Source organism: Pleurodeles waltl, chromosome 9 (genome assembly GCF_031143425.1).
Source record: "Pleurodeles waltl isolate 20211129_DDA chromosome 9, aPleWal1.hap1.20221129, whole genome shotgun sequence".
NCBI classification, from domain to species: domain Eukaryota; kingdom Metazoa; phylum Chordata; class Amphibia; order Caudata; family Salamandridae; genus Pleurodeles; species Pleurodeles waltl.
The window spans coordinates 437,771,745-437,792,151 of NC_090448.1; the positions used below are offsets into that span (position 1 = coordinate 437,771,745).

Genomic DNA, 20,407 nt, shown 5'->3' on the forward strand with positions numbered 1-20,407 from the left:
ATTTATACTTTTTTTGTGCTGCATTTGCGTCATTTTTTGACGCAAAAGAGGCACAAACTTACAAAATGCAATTGTATTTTGTGAGTTTGCACCGCTTTTGCATCGATAAATGACACAAATGCGGCGCAAAAAAAGTATAAATACGGGCCTTAGTTTTTAAGAGAGCATCTAAAAAATTGCTCTAACACATTGTAGAAGTTTGGTAGGCAAGGGTCATCAGCTACTAATAGTGATTTATTAGAGGTCCACAGAAGTCAAATGTTTAAGAACCCCAACTATAGGGAAAGTGAGGACATAGTATTTGGCACCAGTTAGTGGTGTAGCCATGTTAGCTGTATTAAGAAAGAACAGGTCAGGCCTTTTTTTTTTGCACCTGGCATAATGTATGCAAAGGGTGCATTCCCCGTTAGGGGAGCCAGAAAAAAGGATCAAGGAAATCTTTAAGATTTCCGTATGCCATTTTTTATGGCACTTTTAACGCCTGCTCAACAGCAAGCATTAAAAGGGGCCTTCAATTATTTAGAATGGGGCCCTATGCACTCTGCAAGAGTAGCACAAATATTTTGGCGCTACTCCTGCAGAGTACATCAGTAGTCTCATGAAAGATGTTGCTATTGCCCCCTCGCCTGCGACATGGTGCGCCGCATTTTAAATACAGCGCACACATGGTGGCGGTATGGGGGTGCTAAGGAGAGCAGGGAAAGTAGCTCTGCACTCAGTGCAGCACCACTTTCCATAAATCTGCCCCTAAGTGTTTATGTAGGTTTGGCTGGCCTGAGACGGCCGGCCAAACCGACATGTGCATTTACAGTGCACCTACCAATCCTCCTCCCTGCTGCAGATGCAGAGGATGGCCACGCCCCATCCTAGACTCAGCGGACTGGCTAGGTAAAAAAAATGAAATGCTAATAAAATAGTTTTATTTTCATTTTATTGTTCTGCTTTCTGCTGCCTTTTAGCAGTAGGATGACGCTCCTCCGCCATTACGGAGGGGCTGCCCCTGGCTGATATTCTCCACTTGACCACAATGTGTAATTCCTTTGCAGATCACTTCATTTCACTCAGCCACAGTTCCCTTGTTTGTGATAATTGTGAGCACACATTAACTGTTATATCAATGAGTAGACATTTACATTTTATAACTAGATACATTCCACAAAGTATTGCCAGAGTCAAAATCATATGGGTTATAAATGCATGTACTTTTGCCAAAGACAGGCAAATGTTGTTTTTTCACTCATAAAAGTATTTACTCTCATGACGCTTTTCATGTTAGAAAATATACTCAAAGGGGCCAGTAATAGGTGGGAAATGTGTTTTCCAACGTCTCTCCAACCCTTTTCCACTCTGTAAAAGGTCAGAGGTTTACGTCTGATAAAGACGTGAGTAAAACTTTAACTAGCGTGGAGGAAACTATTTTCAAGAAAAATAAATAAATATTTTAACAAATGAAATTGCACTTGCTCAGTGGATCTTTGCATAAGTAAATACATATATTTATTTGTGCTCAAGCATAAAATGGAATTCACAAACATTTGTCAGGAGTAAGCATGAAAATCTGCAAAAGTTGCAGTCTTCCAGGCCTTCTTTTGTAAACTCATATGATTTCCTAATGTTTTAAGTCTGCAGAAATACAGTCTGTGGGTGTGCTTTTGTGGCTTTGTTTAAGAATAGGGCACACTGAGTGCCTTAATTACATGCCCATTATGCCACCGTTGTATCATTCTTTTGATGCAGTGGGGTGCAAAGCAGTCCCCCTCAGTGCTCCACATTTACAAATTAGCGCAATGGGGCCATTGCACCAGCTTGTGAAGCCTTGAACCACCTTATACTAGCACCAGGTATAATGTTGCAAAGTAGGCATCCCCCCATTAGAAGCCACGCAAATAAGGCACAGTGCAATCTACAAGATTTCACTGCATTGTCCTGCACCTTCACCGCATCACTTTCTTAATGCCTGCTCAGAGCAGGCGTTAAACTGAAGCAGGCCTTGTTTGAATGGAGGCCTCCTGGCATTGCTGGAGTAGTGTCATTCTTTTGACGCTAGCCAGACAATGCATCATTTTAGCGCCACAAATGCATCAGAATTTCTGACGCATCTGTTGGCACTGTGTGTCATGGAGCTCTGTGTAGTAAATACAGTGCTACCATGGCGTCATTAGGGGGCGCAAGACATCTGAAGCATTGATAGTGATTTGTCAGATTCTTGTAATTAAGCCCTTAACTCACCATTATTATTGGGGTCTCACTACAGGCAGATCAGTTATCTCTCCGGAGATAGCATTATATGCCATACTCTTGATAGTGAATGTTTGCTCAAGGTTAGATGGCTTTCATGTCAGTCTAAGTTGCTTTGCTCATAGTTGTTGTTTGCTCCTCCCTTTTAGGGTGGTTTTAGGTTTCATTCACAGTTGATAAATTGGAATTCGTCATTCTTCCTACTCTGACCAAAGCATTACAAATAGGGGTGGGCAAAACTCGTACAGTTTTACGCCACAGGATTCCCACTCAGTTGTAGGAAACTGCAGCAAGATTGTGTTGAATTCCGCCAACAGGCAGAAAATGTACAGCGCATGCTGCAATTTTGTACCACAGGTGCAAGCAGTGCTGAAAATTCGTGTAAAAGACACCTTGCATTGTGCAAGAGCTAGAGGCCATTTGAGTTGAATTTGCAGCTGTTCAAGTAGAAAATCTACCAGGATGGCAAATGTCTCTCTTGCTCGACAACCTGCATTATTCTGGAGTCTCATGGGAGAAAGAATCTGCTACACAGAGTTTGGTGGAATTTAGTTAGAACTTTACTTTAAAGAGTAACTCAGAGTGGCCAAAATTACACCAATTATGTGGGCGGAATGGAATATTGCACCCTCCTCTAATTGAATACAGAGCCAACCAACACCAGTTTGCTGGCTTTTAGTGCCACCTAGTGGTCACTAGAAACTTACAGCACAAATATTAACCCCTTCGCTGCCAGGCCTTTTCCCCCTCCTGTGCAGAGCCTTTTTTTGGCTATTTAGAGCAGTTCGCGCTTAGGCCCTCATAACTTTTTGTTCACATAAGCTAACCACGCCAAATTTGCGTCCTTTTTTTCCAACATCCTAGGGATTCTAGATGTACCCAGACTTTGTGGGTTCTCTGAATTCCGGGGTGCCCATACTAGCATGTGAATTACAGAGCATTTCTCAAATAGACGTCTTTTTTACACACTGTCTTACATTTGGAAGGGAAAAATGTAGAGAAAGACAAGGGACAATAACACTTGTTTTGCTATTCTATGTTCCCCCATGTCTCCGGATAAAAATGATACCTCACTTGTGTGGGTAGGCCTAGCGCCCGCGACAGGATATGCCCCAAAACACAACGTGGGCACATCACAGAAAACAGAGCTATTTATAGCAAAGTGACTACCTGTAGATTTTGGCCTCTAGCTCAGCCGGCACCTAGGGAAACCTACCAAACCTATGCATTTCTGAAAACTAGAGACCTAGGGGAATCCAAGATGGGGTGACTTGTGTGACTCGGACCAGGTTCTGTTACCCAGAATCCTTTGCAAACCTCAAAATTTGGCTAAAAAAACACATGTTCCTCACATTTCTGTGGCAGAAAGTTCTGGAATCTGAGAGGAGCCACAAATTTCCTTCCACCCAGCGTTCCCCCAAGTCTCCCGATAAAAATGATACCTCACTTGTGTGGGTCGGCCTAGCGCCCGCGACAGGAAACGCCCCAAAGCGCAACGTGGACACATCCAAATTTTTGAAAGGAAACAGAGGTGTTTTTTGCAAAGTGCCTACCTGTAGATTTTGGCCTCTAGCTCAGCCGGCACCTAGGGAAACATACCAAACCTGTGCATTTCTGAAAACTAGAGACATAGGGGAATCCAAGATGGGGTGAGTTGTGTGGCTCGGACCAGGTTCTGTTACCCAGAATCCTTTGCAAACCTCAAAATTTGGCTAAAAAAACACATGTTCCTCAAATTTCTGTGGCAGAAAGTTCTGGAATCTGAGAGGAGCCACAAATATCCTTCCACCCAGCGTTCCCCCAAGTCTCCCGATAAAAATGATACCTCACTTGTGTGGGTAGGCCTAGCGCCCGTGACAGGAAACGCCCCAAAGCGCAACGTGGACACATCCAATTTTTTTAAAGAAAACAGAGGTGTTTTTCGAAAAGTGCCTACCTGTAGATTTTGGCCTCTAGCTCAGCCGGCACTTAGGGAAACCTACCAAACCTGTGCATTTCTGAAAACTAGAGACCTAGGGGAATCCAAGATGGGGTGAGTTGTGTGGCTCGGACCAGGTTCTGTTACCCAGAATCCTTTGCAAACCTCAAAATTTGGCTAAAAAAACACATGTTCCTCACATTTCTGTGGCAAAAAGTTCTGGAATCTGAGAGGAGCCACAAATTTCCTTCCACCCAGCGTTCCCCCAAGTCTCCCGATAAAAATGGTACCTCACTTGTGTGGGTAGGCCTTGCGCCCACGACAGGAAACGCCCCAAAGCGCAACGTGGACACATCCAAATTTTTGAAAGAAAACAGAGGTGTTTTTTGCAAAGTGCCTACCTGTAGATTTTGGCCTCTAGCTCAGCCGGCACCTAGGGAAACCTACCAAACCTGTGCATTTCTGAAAACTAGAGACCTAGGGGAATCCAAGATGGGGTGACTTGTGTGGCTCGGACCAGGTTCTGTTACCCAGAATCCTTTGCAAACCTCATAATTTGGCTAAAAAAACACATGTTCCTCACATTTCTGTGGCAGAAAGTTCTGGAATCTGAGAGGAGCCACAAATTTCATTCCACCCAGCGTTTCCCCAAGTCTCCTGATAAAAATGATACCTCACTTGTGTGGGTAGGCCTAGCGCCCGCGACAGGAAACGCCCCAAAGCGCAACGTGGACACATCCAAATTTTTGAAAGAAAACAGAGGTGTTTTTTGCAAAGTGCCTACCTGTAGATTTTGGCCTCTAGCTCAGCCGGCACCTAGGGAAACCTACCAAACCTGTGCATTTCTGAAAACTAGAGACCTAGGGGAATCCAAGATGGGGTGACTTGTGTGGCTCGGACCAGGTTCTGTTACCCAGAATCCTTTGCAAACCTCAAAATTTGGCTAAAAAAACACATGTTCCTCACATTTCTGTGGCAGAAAGTTCTGGAATCTGAGAGGAGCCACAAATTTCCTTCCACCCAGCGTCCCCCCAAGTCTCCCGATAAAAATGGTACCTCACTTGTGTGGGTAGGCCTAGTGCCCACGACAGGAAATGGCCCAAAACACAACGTGGACACATCACATTTTTTCATAGAAAACCGTGCCTACCTGTGGATTTTGGCCTCTAGCTCAGCCGGCACCTAGGGAAACCTAGCAAACCAGCGCATTTCTGAAAACTAGAGACCCAGGGGAATCCAAGATGGGGTGAATTGTGTGGCTCTGACCAGGTTCTGTTACCCAGAATCCTTTGCAAGCCTCACAATTTGGCTAACAAAACACATGGGGGCAGATCGGCCTAATACCAATAGGCTGATCTGCCCCCAGGGGGGGCAGAAATGGCCTAAAATAAATTTGCCCCCCCAACCCCCACCGGGGAGCGACCCTTGCCTACAAGGTCGCTCCCCTTGCGTGACTGCGCAAAAAAAAGATCCCTGGTGCCTAGTGCTTTCTGCCCCCCTTGGGGGCAGATTGACCTACAATCGGCCAATCTGCCCCCAAGGGGGCAGAAATGGTCTAAATACAATTTGCCCCCCAAGGGGAGCGACCCCTGCCTGATGGGTCGCTCCCCATCTCTAAAAAACAAACAAACAAAAAAAAAACCACAAAAAAACTATTTGCCCTAGCGCCTAGAGGTTTTGGCGCCGTCAGGCCCTTGCGTGATGGCGCAAAAAAAAGATCCATGGTACCTAGTGCTTTCTGCCCCCCTTGGGGGCAGATTGACCTACAATCGGCCAATCTGCCCCCAAGGGGGACAGAAATGGTCTAAATACAATTTGCCCCCCAGGGGAGCGACCCCTGCCTGATGGGTCGCTACCCATCTCTAAAAAAACAAACAAAAAAACACAAAAAAACTATTTGCCCTGGCGCCTAGAGGTTTCTGCCCCCCTGGGGGCAGATCGGCCTAATACCAATAGGCCGATCTGCCCCCAGGGGGGGCAGAAATGGCCTAAAATAAATTTGCCCCCACCCCCCGGGTAACGACCCTTGCCTACAAGGTAGCTCCCCTTGCGTGACGGCGCAAAAAAAAGATCCCTGGTGCCTAGTGGTTTCTGCCCCCCCTTTGGGGCAGATTGACCTACAAATGGCCAATGTACAATATGTCCCCCAGGGGTGCGACTCTTGCCTGATGGGTCGCTCCCCATCTCTAAAAAAAACAAAGAAACAAAAATAAAAACACAAAAAACTATTTTCCCTGGCGCCTAGAGGTTTCTGCCCCTCCTGGGGGCTGATCGGCCTAATACCAATAGGCCGATCTGCCCCCAGGGGGGCAGAAATGGCCTAAATACAATTTGCCCCTCCAGGGGAGCGACCCTTGTCGAAGGGGTCTCTCCCCATCTGTAAAACTAAAAAAAACAAAAAATCCCTGGTGCCTATTGGTTTCTGCTCCCCTTGGGGGCAGATCAGCCTAATCAAAATAGGCTGATCTAGAAATGGCCTAAAATAATTCCCCGCCCCCCCCAGGGAGCGACCCTTGACTAAGGGGTCGCTCCCCACCTAAAAAAAAAAAGAAAACATAACAAAAATAAATAAAAAATAAATTATCCCTGGTGCCTAGAGGTTTCTGCCCCCCCGGGGGCAGATAGGCCTAATAATAGGCCCATCTGCCCCCAGGGGGGGCAGAAAAGGCCTTCCCAAAAAAATGCCCCCCTGGGAGCGACCCTTGCCCAAGGGGTCCCTCCCCTTGCGTGAAATTCACACAAAAAAAAAAAAACTCCCTGGTGTCTAATGGTTTCTGCCCCCCTTGGGGGCAGATTGGCCTCATCAAAATAGGCCAATCTGCCCCCAAGGGGGGCAGAAATGGCCTAAATATAATTTGCCCGCTAGGGGAGCGACCCTTGCCTAAGGGGTCGCTCCCCACCTAAAAAAAAAAAAAATCCCTGGTGCCTAGAGGTTTCTAATAATAGGCCGATCTGTCCCCGGGGGGGCAGAAAAGGCCTTCCAAAAAAAATGCCCCCCCTGGGAGCGACCCTTGCCCAAGGGGTCGCTCCCTTTTGACAATTTCAGTAAAAAATACATTTCCTTCCCTTTGAAGCCCCTCCGGGCCTCCCCCACGGGATTGAAAGAGAAATGCTTTGCATTTCTCTTTCAATCACGCTGGAAGCAGAGCGCGATGGGGGATACCCTGTGACTAACCAGCGCGCGCTCGCGCGCTGACGTCACAGGGGGGGTTGGGGGGTTCGGGGGTGGAAGGGGAAGGGCTTCCCCTTCCATCCCTGACTTTCACCCCACAGAGGGAGCGCTAGCGCTCCCTCTGGTCTCTGTGCACAGGACGTAATGGTTACGTCCTGGGCACAGCAGCACTGTGCCTCAGGACGTAACCATTACGTCCTGGGCACAGAAGGGGTTAAGAGAGTAGCAATCTTTTGTTTTTGATGTAAAGCAAAATGCTATACTAATGTGCAGGTCAGTCGATCTTGCTTACCTTTACATAAAAGAAAGACCCATAGACAATGCCAATTTTTTTTTAATACTATAATGCTTCAAGCATGTTTCATTAATTGATGATTTAAAGACTCAGGACAGATTTAAGAAAAGTAGAGCTGCACCCAGTGCAACACCACTCTTCGTGCTCCCCTTAGCGTCCCCCTAATGTCACCATGTGTGCACCGTATCGAAGGTAGGTAGGTTTTTGACGCTAGTTCAGAGCTTTACAGGATTAGCGTTAAAAATGTTGACGCTAATCCTGCAAAGCCCGTTGGGGTCCATTGTAAACATTTGTGTGCCTCTTCTGAGCAGGCATTAAAAGTGTTGAAAAAAATGACGCAAAGAAATCTCTTAGATTTCTTTGTGCCATTTTTTCAGCCCCCCTAACAGGGGAACGCCCCCTTTGCGTACATTATGCCTGGTGCAGGCATAATGTGGTGCAAAGGGTTTCAAAGTGGTGCAATGCATGCATTGCGCCACTTTGTAAATTTGGTGCAGCGTTTTTGGCCTTGGTAGGCCACATTAGTGTAAAAAAATGTATGCTAATGTGGCGCAAGGAGACGCTAGGGGCTCCTAAATCTGCCCCTCGGTATTTAATGTTGTCCCGCAAAAATACACCATAGGTTAATAAAAGTGTAACCTTCATCTGTTTTTCCAAGTTGCCAATATTTGTGGGTAAATTTTATTTTGAAAGCCAAAATATTGTGCACTAGTTCAGCAAACCGTTCTTCTACCTTCATCCACTTTTTCCAAGTTGCAAATATTTTTTGGTTACATTGTTTACTTTCAAAATAAATCACAATATTATTTCCATACTTCTGTATGTATTTACATATTATAAACTAGCATTCTGGGAGCATTTTAAATAGGCACAAATTGGTACATTTTCATTGCACTTAAGTAACTTATAAGTCACCTATATGTCTAACCTTCACTTGCTGAAGGTTAGGTGCAAAGTTACTAAGTGTGAGGACACCCTTGCACTAGCAAAGATGCCCACACACAGTTAAGGGCCATTTCCCTGGACTTTGTGAGTGCGGGGATGCCATTACACGAATGCACTACATACAGGTCAATCCCTTTATGTAGCTTCACTATGGTAACTACGAATATGGCCATGTAACATGTCTAAGATCATGGAATTGTCCCCCCATTCCTAATCTGGTATTGGGGAGCCAATTCCATGCATCCTCAGGGCTCCACTATGGACCCCCAGTACTGCCAAACCAGCTCTCTGAGGCTTGCACTGCAGCTACAGCTGCTGCCACCTCACAGACAGGGTTCTGCCCTCCTGGAGTCTGAGCAGCCCAGTCCCAGGAAGGCAGAACAAAGCATTTCCTCTGAGAGCAGGGTGTTATACCCTCTCCCTTTGGAAATAGGTGTTACAGGCTGGGGAGGGGTAGCCTCCCCCAGCCTCTGGAAATGCTTGGAATGGCACAGATGGTGCCCTCCTTGCATAAATCAGTCTACACCGGTTCAGGGACCCCTTCTCCCCTGGTGGGAAACCGGACAAAGGAAAAGAGAGTAACCACTCCCCTGTCCATCACCACCCCAGGGGTGGTGCCCAGAGCTCCTCCAGTGTGTCCCAGACCTCAGCCATCTTGCTTTGCAAGGTGTGGGGGCACACTGGAGGGCTCTGAGTGGCCAGTGCCAATAGATGACTTCAGAGACCCCTCCTGATAGGTCCATACCTGATAAGATAGCCAATCCCCCTCTCAGGGCTATTTAGGGTTTCTCCTGTGGGTTCTCTTCAGATTCTGCTTGCAAGTTTCCTTCAGGAATCCTCTGCAATAACTTCAGACTCTTCTGACCTCAGATCAACAGCAGCCTGCTCCAAGAAACACAGTAACTACAACAAAGTGTCTTCAAGAGATACTTTTTGTCAGCAACCTCAGCTCCAAGTCAGCAACTGCAACAGTTTCCATGGTGTGCATGCTCTGGGGACTCCCTGTCATCATCTTGCACAAGAAGGACTGAAGAAATCTCCTGTGGAGTGACAGAGTCACTCCCCTGCTCCAAACAGGCACCTTCCAAGGTGATGACCGGTACCTTGGGACTCCTCTCACTGCAGCTTGCGTGCTCCTAAGAACACAGAGGGTGGACATCATCAACATAGACTGTCCTGAGGTCCTGCTGTTGCAATTTGGAGGAGGTAAGACCTTGCCTTCCCCAAGAACAACGGTACCCCTGTGGATTGTGTCTTCTTCGCCTCCTGAGGCCTCTGTGCACTCTTTGCAAAATTCCTTCACACGCAGCCTGGTCCAGTTCCCCAGCACTCCACCCTGTGACGCTCAACTCGCTGAGTTGTTCTCCGCCAGCGTGGGACCTTCTTTTGTTGTGCTGCATTAACCGCATTTTGCACCTTCTTTGAACCCAGATCCTGCGGCTTCTGGGGTTGCTGGCTGGCATCCTGAGGGCTCTCTAAAGTGCCGAGAGCCCCCTCATCCTCGTCACACAGAGTTGAGGCCCCCAGGTCCCTTCTGAGTCCATCCAGCACCATTTTGTATGAAAAATTTATTTTTGCCGTAGCCATGGCTTGTTGGTGCCTTCCAACACAAAAATTAATCTGCGACGATCTTCATGCCATGGGACATCTTTTGTATCATGCAGGAACCCGCTGGCATTTTCTTAGGGTGCATTTCTGCAGTCTTCAACTAACCGGGGACTCTTCTTTTGCACCCTCTTTTGGGTTGGCAGGGGCTCCTGTCCTTCCTGGAACTTCTTTCAACTTCTGGACTTGGTCCCCTTCCTTTGCAGGTCTTCAGGTCCAATAATACAGCAGCTGTTCTTTGCAAACTTGGTTGGCTGCTGCAAAATCCCAAAAATGAGGTGTAGTGTGTCCTAAGGAAACTTCCAGTACTCTACTCCTACTTTTCTGGGCTCTGGGGTGGGGTAATTTACTTACCTTTACTGTATTCTGACTCTCCCAGCGATTCTTCACACACTACACCTGTCTAGGGGGGAATTTGTGATTCACAAGCCACTTTTTTAGTACATGGTTTGTGTTACCACTAGACCTATTTTCTTCCATTGCATTCTATAGGGTTTCCTACTGTTTGCATTGTTCTATGACTATTTACTTGTCTAATTTTGGTGTCTAGTGTATATATTGTGTATAATACTTACCTCTAGAAGGAGTATTGTCTCTAAGATATTTTTAGTACTATGTAGCTATAAGTGGTATTGCATGAGCTTTGCATGTCTCCTAGTTCAGCCTAAGATGCTCTGCTATAGCTACCTCTTTCAGCGTAAGCTGCTATAACACTACAACTTCACTAATAAGGGATAACTGGACCTGGTATAAGGTATAAGTACCCAAGGTACCCACTACAAACCAGGCCAGCCTCCTACATGAGTCTTAACGGCTTTCAATATACTTGCTCCTTCTGCGAATATACCGGCTCCTTCTGCTGAACAAACAGAGAATACTGGTACCTATAAAGGACCGCTAGAGAAGGTCCTCAGGAGGAAAGAAAGGTTAACAGAGGAATTTACGATTATTATACAAGTTATGTAATAGAAGTAAAAACCCTTACCTGGCTAGGAAGCTAAACTTCATGCACAACAAAATTAAACCTAGAAGTGTGGAGAATAACTTCCATTTTAAAGAATTATGGGCCAGATGTATCATTTTATCCAATAGCGATTACCTAATTGTCATTTTTTGTGAATGGCAATTAAGTAATCGCTATTGGAATATATGAAACTCCAGGAGTTTTTATACTGTGATTCGCAAAGGCTTGCAAATGGACCTACCTCTTTAATATTCATGAGGTAGGTCGCAATTTGCGAGCCATTGCAAATGGCTACAATCACAAGGATGGTGGCCTGCTGGGCTCACAGACCATCATGTCTGTGATTGCTTTTCAATAAAGCAATCCTTTTATTTTTATTTTTAAGTGCAGCCTGTTTTCCTTAAAGGACAACTGCCTGCTCTTAAACATTTTTTTTTAATGCATTCATAGGGGAAGGGGTCCCCTGGGGACCCTTTCCCCTTTGCAAATGGGTTACCACCTATTTGAAATTTCAGCGCCTTGAGACACTCACGGGTAACGCAGTGGCGTAGCGTGGGTTGTCAGCACCCGGGGCAAGGCAAGTAATTTGCGCCCCCTAACCCGTGGATTTAGTCTCTTCCAAGATGTTGCGCCCGGTGCGGCCGGCCCCCCCTGCACCCCCACGCTACGCCACTGTGGGTGAGTAGTGCGCTTTACAAATCCCTGATTGATTGTTTGATTGATTGTTTTGCGATTGCATTCGCAGTCACAAAACAATCATACATACCTCTGTAATTCGGTATTAGGAATGGACGCCCTTGACACGCCCCTTCCTAATACCGAATCGGTATGTAGTCGCAATTCCAATTTGCAATTCGGTAACAAGTTACCGAATCACAAATTGGATTTGTTACATACCAAAATACAGTTTTTGCGGGTCGTTTGCAATCGCAAAACACTTTGATACATCTGGCCCTATGGGCGTAAAGGGTCCCATGTTGGAATAGTTGTTTCTGGTTGGGCTTTGTAATCAATGTATGAAGGTGAATTGCTCACTTTGAAATAATCTGAGGCAGGAAGAAAACGGATCATAGGCACTTTTAGTTCCTTCTTTTCTCATCCCATTGAGATTCCTCTCTTGTGCTGCTTCAGAATCTCGCTGAAGGAACTAAGGGGCAGATTTTTACTTTTTGCAGCAAACCTGCGTTAGCGCAGGTTTGCGGCAAATAATATAGTGCCCGCTAGCGCCATTCCATGATGCCGGCCGGGCATCAGATTTATGGAATGGCGCTATCTAGTGCTATGGCCCTGTTAGAGTCCTTGAAAGGAAGCAAACAGGGCCAGGGTGGCGTAGGGGGAACCGGGGCTTGTGCGCCAAATTATGGCGCTACACTGTTTAGTGGCAAAAAAATTGCCTCTAAGCAGTGTAGCGCCATTTTCTGGCACACAAGCCGCATGGACATGGCCCCTGTCTTAGTAAAGACAGAAGCCAAGCCTACCACCCCACTGGTCATGCCCAGGGGACGAATTTCCCCTGGGCATGGCCATTGGGGCCAACGCCGTGCAGGGGGCCCCAAGTCGGGGCCTCTGAGAGGTGTTGGTCAAAAAAAAAATACTTACCCGGACTTACCTTCGGATGGGTCCCCCATCCGTAGGTGACCTCCTGGTGTGGGGAGGGGTGGGTGGGGTTGTCCCTGGGGACAGGGAAGGGCACCTGTGGGCAATCGCCATGGTCTCCGACCATGGAAATCTGCCTCTAGGTCCCCTTACACCTGCCCACACCCAGGCGTTAAATAAGCAGGCTTAGCGCCATTATTTAAGGCCCTCCTCCTCCTGTGTGTGATTTTTGCACGTGATGATAAGTAAGGCGCTAGGGCCTTTGAGGCATTTTTTGCGCGGGAATGCCTACCTTGCATCTCATTGATGCAAGGTAGTTTTGTACAGGCAAAAAATTACATTAACTCTAATGTTTTGGCGCTAGACATGTCTAGCGCCAAAATATAAATATGGAGTTAAGTTTGTGTCGGATTTGCGCAAAAAAGAATTACGCAAATTCGGCATCTGCCTCTCATCTGCATCTCATTGACGCAAGGTAGTTTCCTGATAGCAATAAATTACTTTAACTCCAATATTTTGATGTTAGACCCCATGGCGCAGTGTAGGGGGCAATAGCGTCAGAGTTCCTGATGCTATTGATGTACTCTGCAGGAGTAGCACCAACATTTTGGCACTACTCCTGCAGAGTACATAGGGGCCCATTGCATTCAATGGCATGCCCCCTTTAACGCCTGCTCTGAGCATGCGTTAAAAGTGCTGAAAAAAATGGTGCAAGTAAATCTCTTAGATTTCCTTGCGACATTTTCTCAGCCCACTTAATGGGGTAAAGCCCCATTTGCATACATTATGCCTAGAGCAGGCATAATGTGGCACAAGGGTTTACAAAGTGGCGCAATGCATGCATTGTGCAACTTTGTAAATATGGCGTAGGTAAAAAGCCACTTTAGCGCCGCCTTACTGTAAAAAAAATTACACTGTGGCGGTGCTAAGGTGGTGCTAGGGCCTCTTAAATCAGGCCCTAAGGGGCATATTTACAGGCTTTTTGCGTCACTTTGCGTTACATTGGCATCATTGTTTTTTTACACTTATGTGGCATTAAGGTGGCCTTTTCGTCACACCATATTTTCAAAGTGGCCCAATGCTTGCATTGCGCCACTTTGTAACCCCTTGCGCCACATTATGCCTCACCAGGCATAATGTATGCAAGGAGTGGTGTTCCCCCATTAGGAAGCCTGTAAAAATGGCACAGTGAAATATACAAGCTTTCACTGCGCCATTTTTAGCTTAATGTTTAACGCCTGCCTAAGGCAAGCGTCAAAATGATGCTCACATTGTTTTCAATAGGCCTCCCTTTACTTTGGAGGATTAGTGCCATCATTTTTGGTGCTAATCCTGCAAAGCACCACAATAGCATCAACATATTTGACACTATTGTCCTAAGGATTGCAATGGTGCGCCATATTGTAAATACGGTGCAACCATGGTGTCATTAGGTGGAGGTAGGCGCAGGCAAAAAAAGTGGTGCATTGGGACCTATGTGCAACTTTCTTGTAAATATGCCCCTAAGGGTCTGATTTAATATTTGATGGGGGAGTAATTACCACCCCCTTGGCAGAGTACTATATTCCCACCATGGCAAGGGTACGCCATCCTTCAAATTTAGAGATGTACGCTGCCCCTGGGGACATCTCTAGCACTTCCAAGAACTGCCATCATGGCGGTTCCTGGAAATACATTCTACATTTGACGGACTGCTCTGTCAATATGAGGGAGTCATACATCAAACTTACAACTTTAGTTTATTTTCCAAAAGTGTGATTTAAAAAAAAAAAAAAAAAAAAAAAAACAATGCTTCCCTCACCATGGGATGCTCCTCCCATGGTGATGGGAGCATAGAGCATTTTTAGTGCCCCTTACTGCCAGGTTTTTCCTGATTGTGATGGGCACAGAAAAATGGCTATGAGCCCTCACTTCTAAATTAGGTGGGCGGACATGTAGCAAATTCTCCGAGGGCCTTTATTCCGGCATGCCATTGGAGAGGTGTATATTCGTCAGAGATGGAGTAGCCTCTGGCCTTTATACACTGAAAGCCCACCCAACTCTAAAGGAGGTGGGCGGACTTTCAGGTTAGCCGAAGGGTAGTTCCTTGCCTTTGCAATGGAGCATCTCACACACACACACACTAACTGAAGATATATTACATTTTTTAATGGTAAATTAAATTTTTTAATGAATTGGCATTCAACATGGGAAATCATACCTGCAGAGAATGGCATCAAGGCAGGATTCAATCTGAAGCAACCATTTTCATCTAAAAAGTTTCTGGGGTCAAAAATGTATGGATTTTTGTACTGCGTCGGGTCGAAATGTACAGAAGTCAACAAAGGAATGAAAGCTGTTCCCTGAAAATATATATATAAGAGAATCACATGATTACAGCTAAAGAAACATTTATCAAAAGCAGATATAATAAGTGAAACGTCAATCAGGGTCTTTGTGACAATATACGGAATAAGATTGAAGCACTCTGGTGTTCGGCACTATGAATTGATCAAATATTCCTGGAAGGCAAAGCGACAGACTTCACAAGTGCTTTGAGCCTCCAATAAGGGATAAGCCACAAAAAGAAACTCTACTTTGAACCATATCCTGGTTGGCTTCACTGCCATTATCCGCTCCCAATATTCCATTTTCACCATGATCTCTACCTTCAATTTTATCATTTTTTCTTTTTATGTTTACTCATTTATTTTTTTTCTTTCCATTTCCTTCTAAATATCTTCTTTCTTTTTTTATATTGTCTCTTCTCTCAGTCTTTTCATCTTCATTTCTTTCCCGTGCTTTTTTAAACTTTAACTCCTCTCTTAGCATTTAATTTTTGATTTTTTCTACTTGCTTTTCTAATGCTATCTCTCACTTTCTGTACACTCTTGCCCATATTTATACTTTTTTAGCTCCGCATTTGGGTAATTTTGTAACACAAAAGAGGTGAAAACTTACAAAATATAGGCCCATATTTATACTATTTATGTTTGTGCTGGATTTGCGTAATTTTTTTTTACATAAATCTGGCGCAAACTTAACTCAATATTTATATTTTGGGGCTAGACATATCTAGTGCCAAAATATTGGAGTTAACGACATTTTTGCCTGCAGGAACCTACCTTGCGTCAATGAGATGCAAGGTAGGCATCCCATCCAGAAAAGGACGATATGGCCTTTGCACCATATTTATCCCCCCCATGCTAAAATCTGGCACGGGGGATGGGGGCCTTAAATAATGGCGCCTAGCGCCATTATTTAATGCCTAGGTCTGGGCAGGCGTAAGGGGACCTGTAGGCATATTTCCATGGTCGGAGACCATGGAAAATGCCCAGCAGTGCTTTTCCCTTTCCCCAGGGACACCCTCGCCCACCCCTACCCACCCCAGGAGGTCACCCATGGATGGGGGACCCATCTGCAGGTAAGTACCGGTGAGGATTTTTTTTTTGTGATCCAACGCCGCTTGGTGGCCCTTACTTGTAGCCCCTTGGACATTTGTCCCCTGGGCATGGGCACTGGGGATGGTGGGCATGGCTCCTGTCTTTACGAAGACAGGAGCGATGTCCATGTGGCTTGTGCGCCAAAATGGCTCTACACTCCTTAGAGCAATTTTTTTGCCTCTCAACAGTGTAGCGCCATAATTTGGTGCACAACCCTCATTTCCCCCTAGGCCTCCCAAGCCCTGTTTGCATCCTTTTAAAGGACGCTAACAGGGCCTTAGCACCGGCTAGCGCCATTCTTTAAATAAGGCAGACGGCCGGCGTCTATGAATGGTGCTATCCGGCGCTATACTTTTTGCCGCAAACCTGCGCCAAAACAGTTTTGCAACAAAAAGTATAAATCTGGCCCATAATTGTATTTTGTAAGTTTGTGCCGCTTTTGTGTAAAAAAATTATGCAAATGCGGCACTAAAAAAAATATAAATATGGGTCTCTGTCTTCTTTGTTGTTTTCATTTTTTTGGGGTCTTTATCTACACCATTTTTTCTATTTTTCTGTTCTACTCACTTTTCGCCTCTCAATCTTTGTTTTTGTTTTCTTTGCTTACCTTCTTAATGCTTTTCTGTCCTATTATTTATTACTTTAGCCTCTATTACATTTTTTTTCCAATTTCTATTGTTCCACCTTTCTGTCCTTCTTTATATTGTTCCTTAGAACGTTCTTTCCATCATTCCTTCTCTCATTCTTTCTACCCTTCCATTTTTACTACTATCTCTCCTCCATCTGTCTTTTCATCTTTTTCTTCATACGTCCATGGTTCCATCTTTACTTTCATCCTTCCTATCATCCATACATCCATCCATCCTTCCAATCAGCGTTCCTACCGTAATTCCTACCATTCTTCCTCTCATCGTTCCATCCATCCACTAGTCACTGTATCGTTCCTCACATCTTTTTCTATCTATTCTTAAAAACTTTTCCATCCTTCCATCATTCAGTTTTTCCTCCTGCCACTCATATAGCTTTCATCATTCTATTGTCTCCATCTTTTTTCTATCCCTCCATGTTTTCTTCCACATTTTCATCTTTCCTGACATCCATCCATTGTTCCATCCTTCCTTTTACCTCAAAACATTATTTTGTTTCATTTGTCTTTAATGATTCATTTAATCCTCCTAGGTTTCCTTTTAGTGTTCCATCCAAAATTCCATAATTCAATGTTTCTTTCTATCATTCCTTTAATCTTTCATCCATCTTCTATCCTTCCCTTCATATTTCCATCAGTCTTTCAATTTTTCCCTCTATATTTCTACTTTTCGTTTTATCTTTCCATGTGCCCTTCCATCTTTCCTTTGCTTCAGCTCTCTTTCGATCCTTCCATTTGTCTCCCAAATTTCCACCTTTCCATTAATGTTTCCATCATTCCTTTCATCTTCGCTTCCAGAATTTCTTACTTCTTTGCATGTACGGTTCCATCGACTGAGCATTCCACCCTTCTGAATAGCTTTCTTTTAATGCTTTAATCGTTTTTTAGCTTTCATATACCTTTCTGGGATTTCTTTAATCTGAACACCTTTCTTTGTATTATGTAATCATTTCATAATTTTCCAATTTTTTATTCCACCCTTTAATATTCCCACCTTTCCTTCTACCATTCTATATTTCCTCGATTTTTCTTATATCCTTTCCCTCACCCTTCTCTCCTTGTAAATTGTTTCAATCCTTGCTTCTCTCCTTCATTCTAACATTGTTCAAACCTTTTTTCAATGGTACTTTATTCTTTCCATGTTTCCTATCATCCTTCAATCTACATTTCCATTACCACTTCCGTCCTTCGATCTTTCCTTCTACGTGTCCATCCATTGTCGATTTTTCCTTCCTTCATTCTATGGTTCCATTTTTCTGTCTTTTCTTTCATCTTTTCTTCTATGTTACTTATCTCATCTTTCTCATCTTTCCTTTTATTTTTTATCTTTACTTTCATCACCTTCCGTTCATTTTACTTTCCTCTTCTTCCTTCTCTAATTCCATCTCCTTCCATCCTTCCATCTTCACACTCACCCCTGCTGAACAGGACCTAAACAACTTGGCACATGTTTCCTGTTTACCTTAGCTTATATGCGGGGGGGGGGTGGGAGGGGGACAGAGAAGGGCACTAACAAAACGCGTCCTTCAGCCCGGTCATGGCATCCTCGTATTGCAGTGATAATTATTCAACTGTCTGTCATATGATCCTCAGGCACTGACACTACAACAGTAAAAAATTTAACAGACGTGGCAAAATACGTAAAGGTGGCAGTAAATTTAGCCAAAGTATGCATTATGTACCCTTCAAACGCAATCACAATGCTACCTCTTACTGGCTATTATTAGAACTTTTACTCATATGTGTTTGTCCCCAGCTGAAAATGATGTTCCATAACGGAAAACTATGGGGCATAATTAAGAGCCCCTAGCGCCACCAAGCATCACTTTTAGTGACGCTCCGGTGGTGCTATGCCCTGCGCCAAATATACAAGGTTGCATTGTCACCACATTTTGTGGCTTAACACAACCTTGTAAATATGCCCCTTCAGCCCTTTGCGTGGAAGGGGCGTGCAATGGGTGTTGCTGTGGGCGTGCCACAGCAACACTCATTGCACTTTGATGCTGCCTCAGATTTATGAGATTTCGTAAACCTGAGGCAGCACCAAAATGTGCAAAGAGGAGGAATGCTTTTATTCCTCCTCATTTGTTTGCCTTTTCTATGTGTGCTGCATTCTGCAGCACACACATAAGTGCCAAGTCACCATTAGTGATTGTTTATGTGCAGGAAGGTACACCTTCCCACACATGAACAATCAAACCTCTCAACGCAGACATCCTTGCACGATGGTGGAAGGATGCCTGCAGTGGTGCTAGGCAGCTCAATTTAGCCCCAACTCAGGGGACAACACAGGGGTGCGCCGTATTCATTTAAATACAGAATTGTCCCGTGTTGTGAAAATGACATAGCATGGCACTGCCAATTTTGGCGCAGTGCTCCATCATTTTCTGCCAAATATGTACCTATATCTGCTAATTGAAAACCACTGGTTCATTTGAGCCATTATTGGTGAGAGTACTGTCAAAGCCAACATCCTTTCTACCTGTCCCCAAGGTTAATATCCTGGCCCAGCTACTATACCTTTGGGAACTTGTATCCACATATCTCCACATCCGCTGCCGCAGAGTGAGTGAGGGCCAGAGGGATGACGTCACCGCATCTCTGGATTTCATGAATCACAGCCTTTGTGTAGGGCATTTGCTTCTTGTGGTTAAGCGTCGGGCTTTGATTACGACCAATTACACGATCTATCTCCTCCTGAACCATTTCTGTAGAAAAAATAGTTAGCTGAGCATGAAATATTCATAGCACACTTTGCAGAGTGGCACACATTTAGTGGTGGGCCCAAATATCTTGTTTTCCTTTATGTCTAACCAGAAAGGTGTCAGTGACATCAGGAGACAAGAGGTCCCAGTGACTTACAAAACAAAAACAATATTATCTATACAAGATAAGTAATGCCCCTTTATTCACATGGGGCTAGATTCATCATAGTGTTGCGTCGTCCTTGCGTCACACAAGAGGGCGCAAAGGCAACGCAACACTTAAGCCAGATTTATCAAGCCACACAAGGTCATCTTGCTTGGCCCTACATGGCTTCACAAATCAGGAATGATGAAAGGCATTGCAAATCGCTGCCTTGCGCTACTCTGCTCCAGGCAGGAGTTCCATGGGTGGGGCATGGGTGTTCCCAAACGTCAACCAATGTATTTTGGCATATTCCCAGATTTACCATTAGTGATAGACCAGCGAATGCATGAAAATGCTATGCCTACCCAAGGGAGGAGTTTCGAGGAGAAATATCTGTAGCACACCTAGAAAGAGGAAAAAGCCTCAGAGAATTGTTTTTATGCGAGGTGTCACACCACAGTGCAAGGTTGCCTCCATTGGTGTAGGGCAGGACGTTCTGTGTCTGCATAAGAAGAGAACAGAAATGTGCCATATGTTGTTAAATATGGCGCATTCTTGCCCTTTCACTTTCACACAAGGCAGCAAGGTGTCTTGCTGCTGTGCGTTGCATAAAACTGTGATAAATCTGGGCATACATCTAATTGACTAACCATACTGAAATAATATAAACTATATAGACAATGACTGATTCTTCAACAAAATGCTTCTTTAAAAGACAGTTCTGACTTTCTTTATATAGATTGTTCATAGACTGAT

General features: G+C 44.8%; 1 protein-coding gene across 1 annotated transcript in view; it reads right to left on the reverse strand.

Annotated features, from left to right (window-relative positions):
- The window catches only part of LOC138259483 (cytochrome P450 2F2-like), an 883,779-nt gene that overhangs the window by 237,330 nt on the left and 626,042 nt on the right, over window positions 1-20,407 (reverse strand). The window contains exons 8-9 of the mRNA XM_069207253.1: window positions 19,322-19,509; window positions 14,934-15,075 (exon numbers count right to left, since the gene is read on the reverse strand). Coding sequence (XP_069063354.1) covers window positions 14,934-15,075; window positions 19,322-19,509 — 330 coding nt within the window. The remainder of the gene's footprint in view (window positions 1-14,933; window positions 15,076-19,321; window positions 19,510-20,407) is intronic.